Source organism: Pezoporus wallicus, unplaced genomic scaffold (assembly GCF_028554395.1).
Source record: "Pezoporus wallicus isolate ANWC-B61680 ecotype Strahan unplaced genomic scaffold, APGP_CSIRO_Pwel_v1 contig_5352, whole genome shotgun sequence".
NCBI classification, from domain to species: Eukaryota; Metazoa; Chordata; class Aves; order Psittaciformes; family Psittacidae; genus Pezoporus; species Pezoporus wallicus.
The window spans coordinates 1,246,315-1,265,491 of record NW_026639660.1 but is presented as its reverse complement, the minus strand read 5'-3'; the positions used below and the strand labels follow the sequence as shown (position 1 = coordinate 1,265,491).

Here is a 19,177-nt window from a genome sequence, read left to right as displayed (position 1 = left end):
GGTTTTTAGCCAGCTGCTCCATTTGGGGTTCTTGGTTCAATCTTCCCACCTAACAGTTTCTGCAATGCTGTTTTCCCTCATTAATACAAATACAGCATTATTCATCATCTAATTAAGCCTAAAATTAGGTATGCAGCCATATCAATACAGAAATATGAAAGTCATATGTTATTCAATATGTTCCTGAAACTCCTGCAAAATTCTTACCTTTAGATAGAAATTTCATGGCACACATGCTCTCTGTACAAGAGCTCATCTTAAAAAGAGAAAATGCTAAGAGAGCCAATACATTAGAAAAAGATAGAGTGCTGTTCCCTGATCAGAGAAGTACTGAGGAGCTAGAGTCAAAAAAGTGACAAGTCTTGCAAATTTAACACCTCTCTTATGCTGTGAAGGCAACTGCACTGCCAGATGTGCCACTGTCACAAAACCCTCTCTCATCAACTAACAAGCAAGTTCTTCAATTTTGGGTTTTTTAAGATTTCTTTGTAGATTCCAGTTTACAACAGTATTCCTGATCTGTAGTATTTCCATATCAAATATTTTCTCCTCCTGTATCTATGCCTTCAGAAACAAAGCCAGAAAGCTATACTGCTATTTTCCTATGTTTCATGCGAAATTCTGCCTTCAAATGTATTTACTTGGCTCTCATAAGCATGTTCAAGAGTAAAACCTGGACCTCTGCCACAACCGCATTCCTTATTGCGAATACATGCCAACCTTCAAACTTCAGTTATTTGAGCAAAAACATACGTTAATTGTTATGCGAGAGGAGTGGAAAGTATATCAGATTAAGCACATTTGAAAGTTTAACAAAATCAGACTTCACCACCAAACAAGCATTCAGAATAAAATTACTTTCTCATATTTGTTATTCCAGGACTGGTCTAACAGGTATTGCAACATTTGCCAGCATAAAGTTATTCAGTTACATGTAAAAAATAATGGAATGCAAGGAGTATGCTGCAATAAGCTAGCTTAATAGATGCCAGCAACCTAAGAGGCCTTTTCCTTTCACCTATGAAGGACAGCTGTGAACAGCTTGGAAAGGCACAAGCCCCATAATTAAGAAGCAACTCTTAAAATAAGTTTCGATAACTCCATATCAGCAGCAGGGTTTACATGCAGACAGAATGGTGAAGGGTGTCTACCTACAGCAGTAATCGTATCTTTCACCAAAAAAGGTAAAAATTTTTATTCTTTACTTTTATTCTTCACATATGTTCTGTATAAAGACTAGGCTTAACTTTGACATGGAACATGCTTATGCTCTTGGTAGAGTATGAACCAATTAAAGTCAATTAGTATCTCCTCTTAGACCTCAAGTGTACATTGAGAGAATTTGGGAGAGAAAACCACCACCTTTGCTACGACAGCTGGCATTTATGCTTCTCTGTAGTACTCAAGAACACCTTTGTATGCCACACCAGTACCTCATATTACCAAAACACACACTGCTGCCAAATTAAAGAAGCAAGCTAGTAGAAGCATGCATTCTTTCAAAGAATCTGCAGACTGAAGTTCTTAGCAAATCCGGTTGAAGAGATCCCAACCTGGAGTACAGCCCACCTAGCGAAAGACTGGATGCCTCTGACAGGCACCCTTCCCCTCGCTTCTCAGAGGGAAGAGGAGATGGCTGTTCCAGCAGGGAATATGAAGGAGCAAGTCACCATTTCAAAGACCTACAGCTACCTCTGAAGGAGTAAAGTGGCAAGGCACACACTGTGATCCTATGGGCAGCTCACAAGAGCACAGATCCTGACCTGCTCTGGTATAGGAGGAGGAGCAGGCTCAAAAACATCCTTGGGTTCCTGTTCTTTAAAGCTCTGCTGGGCTACCTGAACTGCTGCCAGAGTCCAGCATAAATGAAGAGAAAGAAGATCCCAGAACCAGAACACAGCCTTTGAAACTCTTGAGGCTGGGTCACTTCAGATACTGACTTCCTAGTGACTAACACATGCTAGGCAAGATTGAGATAACTAGACTTGCACTACATAATAGATTTTCAACACTACCACCTATTAACGCCCTAATAATGTATCTTGATGAAAAAATGACTTCTTTTGCTTCCCTCACCCCCAGTCCTCAGTGTCTCACAAAATCTGGCAAAATGTCTGTATTGTCTGTAGCTAATTCTTGACTGCAAGAATGCATGGATGCAGCATATTAGACTTCTGCCCGTTGCTGTGGCTCAGCAGACAGATGGCACCTCCTCACTTTTCACCCTCTAGCCATATTTTCCACAGTCCACTCCAGCAGTTCAAGTTCAACCAAGCTGTCATCATTAGCAGTCTCCTGAATAGAAACAAACTTTCCAAGCTCAAGAACACAGGATTTCCTGAACCATAACAGAGCAGGCACTCATCAAGACAATAACCAAAAGCATTTTAAACAACAGAACACCAACACAGTAATCTTATTATTTAGGTATGAAATAGCTTTTCCAGACACTTACTTTATACCCCTAAATGTGTGCATTTCCTCATAGCAGAATGGTTCTGTGATCTCTGTTAAAGCCTTCTATATGAAGGCTGAGTGATGGTCCATGTAGAGAAGCGGGTACTTTAAGCCTGGTAGCGAGGCTCAGAGACCTCCAAGGCATAAGCATGCTTTATATATGATACTCTTTTCAAGCAAGAAGTCTTTCAGCATTTGCAGTATGCCTACACAAAGATTAGTTAGAAGTTAGCTACCAAGTTCTATGATAAAAATCAATCCTTTAAATGTATTCAATCCTCCAGTTTCCAGGAAAAACAAGGGGAACGAAGTGGCAACAACTGCCTTCACTACCTATATTACTGAGGTCACATGTTAGCCTCTCAGTACTTTCTCTCAAATAGACATCAGCATCCCTACAGAAGTTAAATATATTTAAGAGAGATTAAACCAACTACCCTCATTAGAGGCTTCCACAGCTCAGGGCAGAATAAGACTTTGAGACACAAAATAAAGAACATGGCTTTTTGGGCCCTGTTAATGATATCTAAGCAACATGACATTAAGAGTCCGTGCAGCCTGATTTGGGGAAGGAAGGCCAGAAAGTGGTCCTATTTGCCTCATAATGGCTTATTTAAGCCAACTGGGGTGCAAACAGGATGAGACAGGTAGGCAAAAAAAGTAAGAAAAGGAGGCAGGGAAAGGTAAATGAGGGGCCCAGCCAGGCAGGCAGACACAAGCCAACAGGGATAGAAAGATCCTATATAAAGCTAACAAGAAAAAACTTTGGGTTAGCCGAGAAAGCAAGCCAGAACTGACATCAAGCCCAAGCTGTGTGTGGTCTTCACCTCTGAAAAGCTTAAGATTAGACTTTTTTTTAATCTAAAATTAGATTAAAAAAGGAAGATGACTGGAGAGGCATCTAAAAGGGATGGTGTGAGCAACAAAATACATGAGAAACTGAAGTACATGCAAAAGCCCCTACCCCTTCTCACATACATGGTCCTATCTGGAAATGGGACTTCAGGTGTTTGGCTCATGCTTGTTATTTCCCAAGTCACAACTATGAATGGACTCCATACCTGCAGGCAAAGGTAGCTTTCAGTGAGCTATGCAGGTTGGTACAACTGGCATTAGAACTAGTGACTCCTGTGCACAGGTCTGCGCGCACCAGGGATAGTAGGTGCAGCCTAACTGCCCACTTCCTCCTTCTTTCAAGGAAATGGCAAAAAAGACAGACCCAAACTCAAAACAAAAAGAAACAAAAAAATAAAAGCAAGTGACATAACTCATTTTAATCAAAACAAGCAAACCACACTGATCCAGCATCACTGGCATTTATAACAGCCTTGCCTGAACTGCTCAGGAAACAAAGACAGGTCCTCAGTTAAATGGATTTATACAGCCCAAAATAACTTGACATAGCTATGCAGCTTTAATGAAATGCATAAGCCAGAATTTCCATTAAAGATGCCATTAAATAATATTTTTCTAGGTTCCAATTTAGCAAATATTCTGTAAAGTTATAAATCTATTTCAGCTGTGGTTTATAAACTGCACTACAAAAAAAATTCATAGGACCTTCCTGATTACCTCCATAATTAGAAGGAAAGCTACCTTGCCCATTCAGCTGGATGGGATTAAGCATCCTCCCTTTCCTCAGTTGTGTTACAGAAGTTCATTAACACAACCTTATAACAAATACCGAAAAAAATCTTAGAGTGATGTGTCACTGAACACTATAAAACATTTTCAATTGCCTAATAAGTATCCTCAAAGTATGAGCCACATGGAAACAGCCGTTTAGATGGCACTTAAATTCTTAAAGTTTTATTCAGAAACTCCAATTATGGTGTATCCATCATTCAGGTGCTCATTTATATCTTTATGGGTTTTTTTAATCACATTGTGTATTTAATTATCCACATCAAGTGTGGTGTGGAGAGACAACTTGGATTGTCCTCTCTTGATCCCATTTCCCATGGCAGCACATTCTTGAAAGAATATTTCAAGACTTAGATTTTCAAGTCTTCCTGCTATTATCTTTAACAGACAAGCCAAAAGAGCAAAGCACACATCAGTACTTAGGATTTTTAGGAAAATCTTAAATATATTTAACATATCTTACACGACACTAAAGTTTAAGACTTAGCTGGCTTTAAAGAAAGAAAGGTTTTTCTATTCTAATGTGCTCAAAAAGCCCTCTGGTTTGCATACCCCTTAAGCTGTGTTTCACGCAGACTTCTCGAATTCAACTTTTAGACTATAAACTTCGAAAGCCTGAAATACCCAACAGTAAATACTGGCTCAGACACACCAAAGTGGCTATCATCAAATTCAATCTAAGAGACTTGGCTTGCTTACCAAAAAGGGACATGGTAAGCACAAGGGGAAAAAAAGTTACTCTTCTTTTCCATTAGGTACAGGATGAAGCATTAATTTGGGTTTAATTATGAAAACAAGAAGTAATGCATTTAAAGAAACAACCTCCATAAGCATTCAGCATTCAATTCCCAATCCTAATTACAAAAAGAGAGAGAATAAGCTTTACAGTGCAAAACACAGTAGGGAAATTTGACTGACTACAGTTGTCAAATGCAGATAAATCAAAGTTATGCTATGACTTCTGCGTTCTATTAGGAAGTGCAGATGAATTTAACTTCAAACATTCCTCAGTGATAGGGTTTGACAGTCTGAGGATGCAAATGCAAAGTCACATTCTTATGAGTAAAAGCTGGATTGTTCTAACTGCCATACTCCTGGTATTTAAGGGTATTGTTGTTGCATCATCACTACTCTTTCTATCTGTAAAGGATTAAAAATCAACAGGTTCTCAACTCTTCTACTGGTGCCCTGAGACTTTCAAAGAACACCCTTCCCCACTGCCCTCTCATTCCCCTCTGAAAGACAACTGAGCTGCCCTGGTCATACCAGAGAGTTATTGCTACCTCGTGGCTAAGATTAAAATGCTATTCTTCTTTAAATGGGAATTTATCCGAAACACAAGGTTGCTGAAGGCAAGCTACTCAAAGAATCAACCTGCTTTGGCTATGCCATTCCGCACACTAACTCCATTTCTTCCAAGTTTGCAAAAAAAGGCATCCTACAACAGAATCACTTAGCAAGTTTAACACTATGAATTGTCATGCCAAGAGAGCCCTGCTGAACTACTACAGACTTAATCACACATTCACAAGTAAAAAAAGAAGCAGTGAGTAAGGTTACTTAAGAACCCCTGCGTGCTACTGCCCACTACACAGCAACAAACAAGAGACTAAAGGTTGTGCCTTTCCTCTTCCTAGAACTAAAAAACCATGAAATCCCCACACAAAGCACTTGCACGCCTTTAGAGATCAACATTATAGCTGACAGTAATAACCTACATTCTCACAAGATCTCGTTTAAAGTTCACAGCTCAAAAACAACTTACTTATCACAAAGGAAATACAATAAATGACATCAAATCACACAACTCAAAGACAGTAACTTTAAACACCGTTAGTATACCTTTACTTTCACAATGACTTTAAACATTGGTTTAAAGTAGGCCAATCAATCAGGTTCACACTATTAATCAATTTTTTAATGTTCCTGGACACTTTGGAAAACAAACAGTAATTATGACATCATAGCAAGGGACCAAGATCAAGCATTTGACAGCTGTTCAAAACGATCCTAGAAGTACACCATGGGAGTTTAATTCCAACTGGATGTATTTCAGCTAACTTATTTCCAGTTCTGCCATAAGTAACAACGACAAAAAAATTACCCTACAACATAAAAAAAAAAAGTGAAAAGCCCAAAGAAACCATTATGTATGTGTGCAGAAGCATAAACATACATGGCCTAATGCAACTCTAACCAAAGGAACACAGAAATTGAAAAATATGAGCATTAAAACAATGCTACATTACATAAACTGAAACAGCAATTCATGCATTTATGCAAGATAGAAGTATAATCAACAACTACTCCTTTTTCATGCCTTCGCTATTGAAATCCACTGTATTCACCCATGGTTTAGTCACATCAATACATCTAAGGAGTTTTCCACACTGCTTTACAGCTAAAGATAGGCAAAGGCAGCATGAACTAAACAGAACAGTTTAAGTCTTAAAACCTGTAAACATCATAACACACAAATCACGAAGTATTAGTTTCTTCCATTCTTAAACCATCATATTTGGAAGGCTAAGCTTACTGAAGTCCTCTTCTGAAAAGTCTTCTGAAAAGTACAAGACCACAGGTATCTGAAACTACTCAAGTCATCCTAAAACATATTAAACTAGCTTTTAACCAAATGCACAGAAAAATCACTAACTGAATTACTGAAGACAAGTGCTTACCTTCAATCCTTTTCAAAGCAGACAGGCAAGTATCCCGGCTTGGAAATTCAAATGGATTGTTACAGGTCCGAATGGTAGCACATTCGCATTTCCCATTGATTATGTTACAACCTGTTATAAGGTTTTCATTGCACGGTTCAAATCCAAGCAGCTGATCATCATCCCAGTTTTCATCTAAAATAAACAAACAAACTCTCTCACTATTGGATTTTGGCTGCAGTACATAAAGTCAGCTCCTCTGGAGTTGGGTGTGATTTACTTCATGTTCAACATAGTGCTAAATAGAAGATAACAGATTAAAAAAAATAAATAATAATGGATTAATCCAAACTGTGGGATTTGCCAAATACCATGTTTTGCAGCTGTTCTACTGCCCATTTTGCTATAGTTACTGGCATTGTTTGCTTCCATCTGTATGAAAAGCTATGATGTCTCAGGGAAATGCATAGCTATAGTACAAATGAGCACTATTCTAACCAAAATAACTTTTGCAGATACTTGAAGTTATATTTATCATGGAAGTGAGAATTTTGAACAGAATCTGCAGCTGTTATAAAAGTCAAAATTGAATCAGGAAGAGCATTCATAAACCCAATTAAAAAAAATACATCACATAGAACTTGCTCCATAGAGATAGCTTTTTATTACAAAAAATACTGCCAGATGCCAGGCCTCCAGTTCTGCAATATGACCCAAAGTGAGTTTTCCAGCACTCCTGGATTACTATCCAACTCTAGGAAAACTGCTCAAGCACACCAAGCACCTTGATGTCAAGGGGCAGGGGGATAACCAGGCTGGATCAAGTCTCTGCTCAAATAATTCTGCTTTTCCTTAATCAGTCCCATCAAATGTATGTTAACTGATATACAATTGCACATGTTCCTTTCAGAAGGAGGCTACACGCAACAAGGTGTCTGTGGGTTTGGGTTTTTTTGTTTTGGTCCGTGTCCCCCCCCCTCCAGGAAGGAACAAATCCAGTCAATCCAGAACTCCACCAAGATCAGCAATCCTACAAGCTTCCTCAGGTCAAATCACATACAGCAACATCCCACCAATGCAGAAGTTTAAGCAAGATACATGCTTTTTATGCAAGACTGAAGAAGATAAACTAGGCACTAGATATTCTTCGCTACAGAGTGCCAGATAATTTTCTAACCTTGTCTACCTACCAAAACAAATACTACAAAATAGTCTCACAGAGCATCCACTAACTTCTAGCAATGACAAATAACCTATTTTTGATCTTTACATCCTTTTACCCCAGAGCGGCTTTCACAGAGTGCTTTCTAGTAGTTCACACCAACAAGCAAGTTTCCAATATAGATCCTGCCTATGAAGGATGTGTTTTTTGGTGGTTGTTGGGGTTATCAGAAGCTGTTTTCCATATGGAAGACCACAGCCAAATACAAGCTGTTTGTCATTCAGTAGTCTGACACTCAATAGGAGTCTGAAAACTGATAGTAAATAACAGTATACCCACACACACTGAGGTTCATTCACATGTAAGTACACTCAGCTCACAGAAACATGCAGAACACCTGCTACCCTCCAGTTTTTCCTGTTTTGGGGAAAAACAACCAACACCTGGAAAGAACTGGTTACCAGTTAAGTACAGTACATAATGTACAGAAAGCGTCACAGGAGATTCTCACAGATATGCTTCTCCCTGTATAACCAACTGCTTGCTTTCTATTGTAAGTAAGCAAAGTACCCTGCTGACAAAGAAAACAGAATAAACAACTAAGTCAGTTTTAGACATGAAAAAGGGAACCTCTTCCACTCCATAAAAATAGCAAAGGAAGAGCAGTCATTAACCCGAGGAAGTAATTTCTCTTTTTTCTTTTTTTTTCTGTTAAACTATCATCCCATAGAGCAACTGTATCAATAAAAGTCACAGGAAGTGAAGAAGTTCCTGAAGAGAAACTATTAAAATTCCTTTCAAGAGAAGATGCCGTTTCAGTAATGTTTGGGATGCTTTCATCATGAGGAGGCCATGCATGCAGAGGGAGGAAAAAAAATAAATCATGAGAATTCAGAGAACAATAATACATCCTGTTTTTGAGAAGCCGGAATACAGCCTGGACAATTTGTATTTTACAAATCACAGCAGTAATCCACGTAATGACAAGAACAAAAGAGGCTACAGCTACGCTCCAAGACTTGGTGTTTCAAATTCTGTAACTGCAGGGACCACAGCTTCACCCAGACTAGTCTTAAGAAAACAGTTTGAATTGTTCCTTGTTAGACACTCAGCTTCTTCTCCCCTACCACTATGTGCCAGCCAGGAGCTTCGCTGACCCCAGTGGCTACAAGGTCCCCTTGCCCTGGCTCCCTGGAGCTGCTCTACCCACCAGCCTCTCAAGACCAGCATGCTGCAGGCTGCTGGGCCACACAAACAGCAACGACAGCGCACTTACGCTCCAAGACACCAGTTCAGTGTATTTGTGTGGTTTTGCCCTGCAGTATTCCAGCACCACATCTTTTAAAGGCTGACAGATAGGAGCAGGAACCTTGCTACACAAAAGCTGCTCACCTCACATAAGGTGGGACACACATCGCATGGAAAGCAGCGCCACCTCTTACTCACAGCAGGATGCATCAATGCAGATGAACCACGCACTTTGGCAGTACCACAGTATTATCTGATTTCCAGGACAGATGAGTGTTTGATATCTTATCAGTCACCTCATGACTTCTCAGAATGGAACAAGGGAAAGGAGGTACACTGAAAGTGCATGGCGCAACACTGAGTTGACTAAAGTCTAAGAAGACTAAAGTCTTCAGTGCTGCATGCTTTGAAAGTTATTAGCTCAGTAGCCATTAAGAGGATGGAAGAGAAGATAAATCCCTCAGTAATACTTGCAAACTACACATCTAACATGATGAATCTTGAAACAAGGCATTTTTCATTACTCTGAATACAAAAAAGTCACATCCAGTCAGATGCAAAAGAATGCAAATCCAGTTCTAGCCTAGACATCTTCTACCAGACTCCTTTTCACACAATTTCATTTAGAAACAAGACTTCCATCAGTGAAGGAGAAAATGTGTTAACAAGAGCTTACTTCTGTTTAGTTAATCAATGCAAAGTCTGGCATGATCCTTCATGCAGCCTTAAGGCTCCCTTACCTACTTGATTTTGTCCTTTCATGAGCAGAAGCTGAAGGTCCTGTTAAACGAATACTTGTTTACCACTTAGAGTAAACCATCAGAAGTCATATCAGTATAGGCAGACCAAAATCACCTGGAATGAAAGGCACAATCACATCAAAGCACTCGTAGGAGCTAAAGGGATTAATCCAGTGTCTCACTTTGATTCAAAGCTTAAGTTACTTTATGCAAAGCCATCTAATGCTTCACTTGAATGCGGATAAAAGGTGGTCGAGTACAGCATACCTGCTCCTTTAGGGAACAGCAATAACTCAGCTGCTAACAGAAACAAGTCTTGAACAAAGTCTAGGCTCTGTGAAGAATATAACCTAGCCTCTATTATTCCCCAAATCATTATGTCTTGTGGACTATTCTAAAAACCAAACTTTTACACACCAGTGATTTGGAGACCTGGGACAGTTCACGAACAATTCCAGGCTGCAGCACATTTTCCTGCATGCTGTGTTTGACTTCTTTTATGGCTTCCTTTTCAGGAGAGGGCTCTTTCATGCATCTCTCTCAGATCTAGGTGATTGGAAGGAAGAAATTGAGATATAACAGTTTGTGAATGCTTTTCTTCTCTGCAAGCAGGGTTGAAAAAACCCAAATTCAAGAATCTAAGTGCCTCTCAAACTTCGGTATGAGCATCCTATCCACTAGCTGACTTCTAGGACATTTAAAAATACAAAGATCAAGCAGGTGTTTAACAATCTTAGGTTTCTAAAAGTAATCCATCTGAAGAGCACCCGAAGTAAACTGCTAATTTTTATCCGAACTGTTAAGCTGCAATTTCCACCATCTCATTGTGCTGGCATGATTGGGTATGGACAAAGAAGGGGGGAAGGACTGCTCTTCTTAGCAGTCATGCATTGATATTAAACTGTTGTTAGATAGCCACTCAACTACTTTTTGAACACACATCCCTAGAATTGGTTCAAACTCTCCAAGCAGGCTGATAACTGTAGCTCAAAAGTCACTCTTTCATTTCTATCTACATGCAGTTCCCTACTCTTTCCAACTCATTCAGGCAAGGTCCTTTTTCTGACAATATCGTTCTGCACTTACTCAGGCTGGAGTTAAGTCTTGGACACAATACTTTAATTCTTCCAGGTGTGCTTTTATAACATAAAGAAGCCATGGGAGGAGAGACATCGCATTAATTCCCAACTTTTTTCATTTTCTGCCATCACTCATATAATCACTTGCTTTCTGCAAAACAAATGCTTCAGCTTGGTAATGATTCAAGTGCTGCTCTGGGTTGCTGAACTCTCAAGACCTGTCATAGCATGCATCTTAACTGGGGAAGAGGATTAAGGCATTAACAAGTTGAACAAGAGGTCCTTAAACAACAGGTCCAGTCTGGGAAACAGCCCAAGAAATGTCTCTGGTAAGCAGCATTCCATCACTACTTCTGTGCTAAATCCTACATACCAGCACCCCCAATACAGCACCACAGCAGCATGAGAGGCACAATGCTCATCACTGAAGCATTTACATCTTCTTCATCTGAAGAGCTGCTTGTGTTCCAGAAAAGCATGCAACTGTGAGACACTAACTCAAAGCCTTGTATTTGAAGTATGTAGTAGCTGCATTTATTGTTCCTATTTGCAAAGGATCACCTCAAAACAGGTGCAAGTTAAAAGTACAAGGACAGTCCTCTTCCGAGACTCCTCTTCCATTAATTATATTTTTTGCTTTCCCTTCCTTCAAGTTCTCAATTCCTTCTGCCTGCCGCAGTATCTCCTCTTTTGTGCCTCCTCTTTTCTGGACATTCAATGAATATATCAGCTATTGTTTGGAAAATCATATACATTTCTCCTTCATTGTTTATAAAGGTAATGCATCACCTCAAACCAACAAGCGACACATTAGAATGGTCTCTACTGTTGAAAACTAATATACAAGCATTTCATCCACACTGATCTTACATTACAGTTTGGGAGGGTAGTAAAACATAACTGAAATGAATTAAGTGAACTCCCATAATTTAACTGCAACTCAGCTGTTTCAGCCTGTTCAAAGCATGACGGCAGATTCTCAGGATGCTGAAGAGAAAAGAGACCATCAAATGCATTCCTAATCTGGGACAGTCAGTCACATCTTACACTCTTGCATCCTTTTAAATCCTGCATTTGAAGGAGGAGGAAGAATGGATTTCATGGTGACACAGAAGTGATCCTTACTGAGACTGGTACTACACTCTGGGAATGGGGCAACCTTTTAGAAGCTTCTCCATTAAGCCAGACCCAGATCTTAGCCCCACCGCTCCTGCACAATGGTATACACAACAGCATTTTCAAATCAGTGCTATTCATTAAGATGGTATGAGACCGAGAGGATTCTACAGACTTTCTAAAATTAAAAAAGGAAATACTTCTTGGCAGTAGGCTTTGGCTTCTCTTTGAACAGGAAAAAAAGAACGATGGAAAGGAAATGCATGTTTTGGAGAAGCTGAACAATAGAAATGAGTAATCACCACTAAAGAATGCTTGAAACCCAGCCCCAGACCTTGAAAAGCAGCAGAAGGGAAGGCTAGCCTTGAAGCTAGTTTGAGCTCATGTACTGGCTGCAATCCTCTCCCCTCTCGCAACTTACTCCTTTAGTGAAGTCATGAGTCAGGGACCAGAGCTGGCAGAAGCTTTTATGGTAAGACATACAGCTGAGAGTTTTACAGTAAGGTGGCTTTACTACCTTTTGGAAGGGTCTGCTTTTCAAGACTGAACCTTCACATGGAATGCATGTCAGTACAAAAGGGCTCTGCAGTCTCCTGATAGAGTTTCTAGTCAAAGCTCGAAAGCAAAACCATACCACAACATTTAGATACCTGAAGAGCACCACACATGGTAAGGCTCATCTCAAATCTGACTGTCTGCTTTGCCTTATTCAAGCTAGAGCTTGAATCTCAGGTGATCAAATCCCTAATACAGCAAGAAAAAATTTCACTGCAGCAGCTCTGCGTGTGTCTTCAGGCAGTTATTTCACATTAAGGAATGCAGAAAGCATTTAAACAAACCAGCTTTCCCCTCAATTATCAGAAACTCCAAGGAAGCAAGGAGATAAATGGAAGTGTTAAGTGAAGCATGTGACTTGAATAACTATTAAAGTTTTAAAGTTTTCCCTTGTTCCTGCTCTCTGCAGTATTTCAGTTCTCCAGGCAACGTGCCCCCCCCCCCCCCCCCCCTTTTTAATTTAATTGTTTTGGTTGCTTGGTTTGGGGTTTATTATTTATTGCTTTGGGAATGGTTTCTTCTTTTGGGGGGGGGGGGGCAGGGAGGGGTTGGTGTGCATTTCATTTGGCTTTTTTTGTTTATGACTTTCACTATTAACAGTTGGACTTGATGATCTCAACAGTCTTTTCCAAGCTACTTAATTCTATGACTTTTGCTACTAGGGGTCCCCCGAACAAGACCAAATGATATTTCCAACAGCCTTCTGCCCCAAAGACTGTCTGAAATAATTGGTTAGTTTTGAAGTGTGACTCCTAGACATTTAAGCACCTGAAAAAGACTTGCAAGTAAGGTATTTTAATCTTATGACCAGACCTCCATCTTGTTTGTAAATAGTTGACTGAAAATACTAGAGCTTCCTGGGATTTAATTGCTCAGTCAGAGCCTCTGCCAGTACTCCCCTGATTAGAATGAGCATGGACAGCACCATTTCAGCTGTCCTAGCAGATTTTTCCTCCAGCTCCAGAAAACTCCTTAAAATAGTAATTATTAAAGCCTTGGAGAAGAGCAAAACCTTTGTACCCACTTCCCAAAAGGGGCTAAAATGCCACTTTTGGGTTTTTTTCACCAAGTTGCCCTCTGCACACACACTTCACAAGCCTGCACACATAACAGCACATACCAGACTCACTGCAAAGAAGTAGCTGACCAAGAGAGTGCAGAAACTGCTCAGCAGAGGCAAAGCTGACAGAAGATGGAAAAATTTTGGCTAAGACAAGTTCTGTAACAGGGCTATGAACAAAGCAACCTATAGCAAGCACAATCCACACTATTAGAAGAAACCCGATATCGTAAACCTTTTGCCACTTTATCCCCTCAGTCATTAAGGCAACATCACTGAGCACCATAATTACAGGATGCTTCAGAGGAATTACACCCAATTTCTTGGTCACAGAGACTACAGGAAAACCTCTACATAACCCAGATTCTCTTTTTCCTTTTCCTTAGACCTAACTTAAAGACAGATGTCAAGTTGACTTTTTCTATTATCAAAGCAGCATATTTTACATTAGCACATGTAATACCATTATCAGTATGACCTCACCTTTTTATCAAGAGCCCATCAGTGAGCAGAAGAAACACCTGACATGCACACATCCAGTCTTCCTGAACAAAATCCTGAACACAGAAAATCGGCTGTATCAAAGCATGGGTAAGTCATCCAACAGAATGGGCTCTCTCAGACTGAGAAACATTACACTTGCTAAATTTTTCACTACTTAATAAAAGACCCCAATATCTGAAGCCTATCAGTATCAAGGTGAGTGGCTATTTAAGGCTTAAAATTCTGGAAATGAGTATGAACATGGGAATGGGTGCATGCCTGTGAGCTAGGGCTTTTCCTCTTATCCACAACCCTATATTCTCCTGTTTGCTTTCTTATTGAAAGACCTGCACACTCATGACCCAAAAGGTATTAACATCATCAGCAGATTCAGAAGTACCCAGTATACCCAGTGAAAGCTGCCAGGGTCTGAATATTGCCTCTGGTAAAGGTGTGAACTGCTTCCATCCATCTCAATACATTACTAAGGGATTATTTCCCCCAGACATGGCAAAACTAGTCTGTTTAGACTAAAGCTCCCTCAGGGACCATCTTTTAATCCATATGCTTATGTGGAATTTAAGCCAGATAACTTTGTATAAGGGAAGATAACTTTGTGTAGAGACCATCTTCCCATCTTATTTTATACTCATAATTTTCTCCATACACATAAGCTTTGTATGTTAGTATTTGTCATTTTCCAAATTGCATACTTACACACGGAGAGGCAGAGTTAAAACACAGCATGGTCAGACTACACAACTTGTGTCACCTGAAGTCTTTGTCAAAATCCTGAATTCACTGTGGATTAAATGCATTCTCAAATGAAAGCCATTTACAAGTCACAAGAGACATTTAATAGGTCACTTCTACAAAGTATTTAATCCATCCAAACAGGGAAAACATTTGGTCCTGTCTGCAAGATGCTGTAAATTTTACTCATTTAGATCAATGATCCTTGGGGAAGAGATGGAAAAGAAAGAGAAAGAGGAAGGCATTTTTGAACCATATCAATGGATTAATTATTGCATAATACACCTGTCAGGCAAATGATATTTTGGTTGACTAAGTACTATGCAAGTATTCTTGAATCAGCTAAAGGGTACTTAAACCAGCAAACATGCCTAGGGGTGAAGAAATTACTGTATGACAAGTTTGAAGGCAGTTATTTTTTTTGCAAGTAGCATGATTTTGGGGAACGTGATGAAATAACTGTTTTCTACAGGGTAAAAAAAAAATAAAATCACAACTGTGAACAGGTGAGATTAAATGGCTTTAAAAAATAAAAATAAGAATATTCTTCTTAACAGAAATTAAAATATTTAGTCATTAAGCCTACCCACAGTGAGATTTCTGGTTTTAAACCAACTGTGCTGATCCACAACAGCAAAACCCCTCCAATAGCCCTCCTCTTCTCCACTGGACTTTTCCATTTCATTTTTCTTGAAATATTGGAACCCAGCAATTTCTAAAATTGAAACATGATGCCCAGAAACAGAGAGGAAACCATTTCCAAGTCAAATAAGCACTCGATTCAATTCAAATTCCATGCCACACTCGAAAGCTGCATGTTCTTACTGTTGTGGAGATTTTGGCATTGACACAAGACAGAGTAGAAATAACTTACAGATTATTCAGCCTGTACATAAGAAGTCAGCATGTGCCTAGTAAGCGTTTTCTGGGGGGTAGGGGTAAAGGAACTGTGAAATAAAGGCCATCATATCAAAAGCTGAATATTTGCCAAAGAATTACTTCTCATTCCAGTTTCACAAGTTCAGTAATTTTTGAGACTTTACTTTTTTTGACAGCATGAATTTTTTCCTTCATCCCCACTTAATATCTGGTGCACCACTTAATACTGATTAAGTCCCCAACTAGACCACCAGTTCTATCTTGATGTTTATGGAGGGAGTTCTCTGTACACATATGGACATCAGGACTATTTGGACATTTTTCCAGCCATTCACTATACAATAGATTAACAAAAAAAAACTAAACAAATCAAAAGTTTATAAATCTGGACAACACCATTCTGGTCAAACAGACATAAACCACCAGGTTACTCACATGCAACTTCTCAACTACTTGAACTTCAGTAACTCATATTCAAAGCAAAATGCTACCTAATCTTTAGGGTTCTGGACTGCATCACAGGCCAGAAGCCAAGTATGTTGTACAGAAGTGTGTCTGGACACAAAGCATTAAGTTCTAGGCTTTGAGTTCACTGACCCGTTAGATAGAGAGTACTGGACTTGAGAAGAACTGAAGACAAGGTTCTCCTAAGGGTACTGGCTACAGAAGTCACAAGCAGCAGCACTACTTGTGGCAAAAATAGTAGCCAGTCTGTAAGCAAGCTATTCTTCAGAAAACCAAAGGATAACTCCGCTAGTATACATGTAAACCAATGCCTGAACAGACAGACAACAACAAAAAAAAGCAAGTTAGCTCCCCTCCTGCAAAAGTTTTGGATTTTTGTTTTGTTTTGTTTTTTTTTTAAGAAGTTAGGTTTTCAATGTTTAATTTCTTCCCACAGCTACAGTTTCACAGTGTTTTGTTTACACAGAGTGCACAGTGCCCTTACATATATCATACTCCATTATATGTTTCTAGGGGAGGAATATTAGTCCAGACTATTTTTAAAGCAGGGAGGAAACAATACCCAAGCTCTCCCATTTGCCCAAGCAAGGAGTGAGACAGTAACGCTCCAAGCTTCCAGAGACCAGGACTAAACCTGTATTAGGGCAAGCTTCTACCATCATCCTAGATGATTAACCTGCACACTTCCTGCTACTTGCCTAAAATCTGCTACAGTATCTTTCTGCTAGTCCCAAGGGAATCCCTGTTCAGAAGCTACACATTCAGCACACAAGCCTCAGGTATTCCAGGTAAGCCTTAAATTACCTACAGTACACAAAAATACTGTATTCTTCCCTCCTGTCCTCCCTGCTGACAAAGAAAAATAAAACAAAACCAACCAAACAAACCCACAAAAAACCCTACCAAAACTAAACCAAAGTACTACATGGTAAGCTACTGGAGCAGAAATACCTTCTTTCTATTCTACTCATATAGAAGTGTATTCTAAAAGGAACCCAAGAATACTGTGAGACTAGCAGTTCTGTTAACTATGCATTTCAAATATATTGCAAACTTACATTCGTTACACAGCTAAAAATAATTTCAGCTCATTTTCAGTGTTATTTTATACGCTGCTGTTATGCCTTAGAAGAGTTTAGGAAAGCAATCAAGGCCTCTTCATCTAATAGCACCAGAAATTGGGGAAGTCTTGAAACAGACAAGGGCCACCACAAGAAATGCCTTCAGAGAGTAACTGAACTTCTTTGGCAGAGCTTTTCCAAGGCTTTTGGATCCCCAAGAAAGCAGAAGCCCTGCCCAGCTGGACTGCCACAAAGAAGCTGAGGCTAAGGTGCTTCTGGAGATCTCCAGTCTAATCAGGGGGTGGCTCTAGGTCTATCTTCAAAGGCGACCAAGGGCAGTTCCTGACTTGAGCTCACAACTTCTCAACACTAGGAGTTTGGAAGGGGCTGTAGGCTCTCAACACCTCATCAAGTCAATCCGGTATCATCCCTGAAAAGCCAAGAGAGGCTGGAGGTGTGAAAAGTTTCTCAAGATTGCCCTTCAGGAAGGGCACCCATGGGTGCCAGGAAAAGCCAACCTCAGAACTGTTCATTACAAAAAACAACTAAGTTCAGGAAGGGTATTTACATACTTCAGGATAACAGCACAAATGGAGTCTTAGAATGACAAAGTTGTGAACAGTTAAGGAGGCAATATAAAAAAGGACTTCCTTCAGATTTTAGAAGGATAAAGGAAAGAACAACAGATTTCATTAATAAACACTGATTTAACAAAGACAATTCCTTTTCTAGTTCCAGAGAGAGATGCTATCATCAACAGATGCCACAGAGACTTCTCCATCAGATGTTACAGCACTCACTTAGCCATGTGTTAAACAGTAAAACTAATTTAGCAGACAAGCATTTTTACCTGCTGCAACTCCAGCTCTGAAAGTTTTCTGTAGCTTAGGATGTGTTGATACTCTGAAATAAGACACTGCTGAAGCTTCAGTAATTATAAAAATATATGCTTATAACTGTAGCCAGTAGGGGTCATTTCAGTGTAAAAAACTGCAGTGAAGGAAAAGGATAGAGACAGGAAGGCGAGTAAAAAGATCATTTTCTGTTCACACAGTGCTGTAAATCACCTCCATTCCCTCCTCCCTGAACTGTGATAGGAAAGGGTTTGTGCTCCCGACAGGGAAAAAAATAAAAAATAAGAAGGAGCAGTTATTCCATCAACGGATAAAGGCACAGCTTAGTGCTACTCACACATCAGACATCACCAGCCTAGCCTACTGAACACATGCCTGTAAATGGCATAACTGTTTAGGTCACCACAATTAAGAAAAATATAGAGCTAATCAACCTTATTCTAGTGACTGGAGGTAGTACATTAAGCCCTTTTTAACTGCCACCTCCTGCACACAACACACACCATGAACAACACCACATTACTTCTGTTGCTTAGAATGAGGCAGCTTCCTGACAATTCAAGTAACAGGTATTCAAGGACTATTTATTAGGCTGACAGTTCAGCTCAGTTGCTTTTCGCTTACAAGAATTAGAGTTAAATAGATAAGTTATCTCCCTGACTGTTTCTATAGGGACAGCTGGAACTAGTTCCTAAACTACAACGCTAATTGAAATGCAATCTTGCCAACAAATGCTTCATACTATTTTCAACAGTAGATGGGACGTGTTACTAGCTGAACTACAGCAACGTACAGATTGCATCACTTCAAAGGAATGAAATACTCCTAAACTGCCAGAGACATCCGTACTGTGATACAGTAAGGACGTTGGAATATTAAGGCATTTAATGACTGCACGCTTTTAGTTCCTTTAAGCAAGGGGGAGAATCTAAGCCCACCTTTTACTTGAAAACATGCAAGA

The 19,177-nt window shown here is 39.7% G+C and overlaps 1 protein-coding gene across 1 annotated transcript in view; it reads right to left on the bottom strand.

Moving 5' to 3' along the window:
* Window positions 1-19,177, bottom strand: part of CRIM1 (cysteine rich transmembrane BMP regulator 1) — a 189,216-nt gene that overhangs the window by 168,047 nt on the left and 1,992 nt on the right. Inside the window, exon 2 of the mRNA XM_057415453.1 lies at window positions 6,783-6,956. Within this exon, the coding sequence (XP_057271436.1) occupies window positions 6,783-6,956 (174 nt within the window). The remainder of the gene's footprint in view (window positions 1-6,782; window positions 6,957-19,177) is intronic.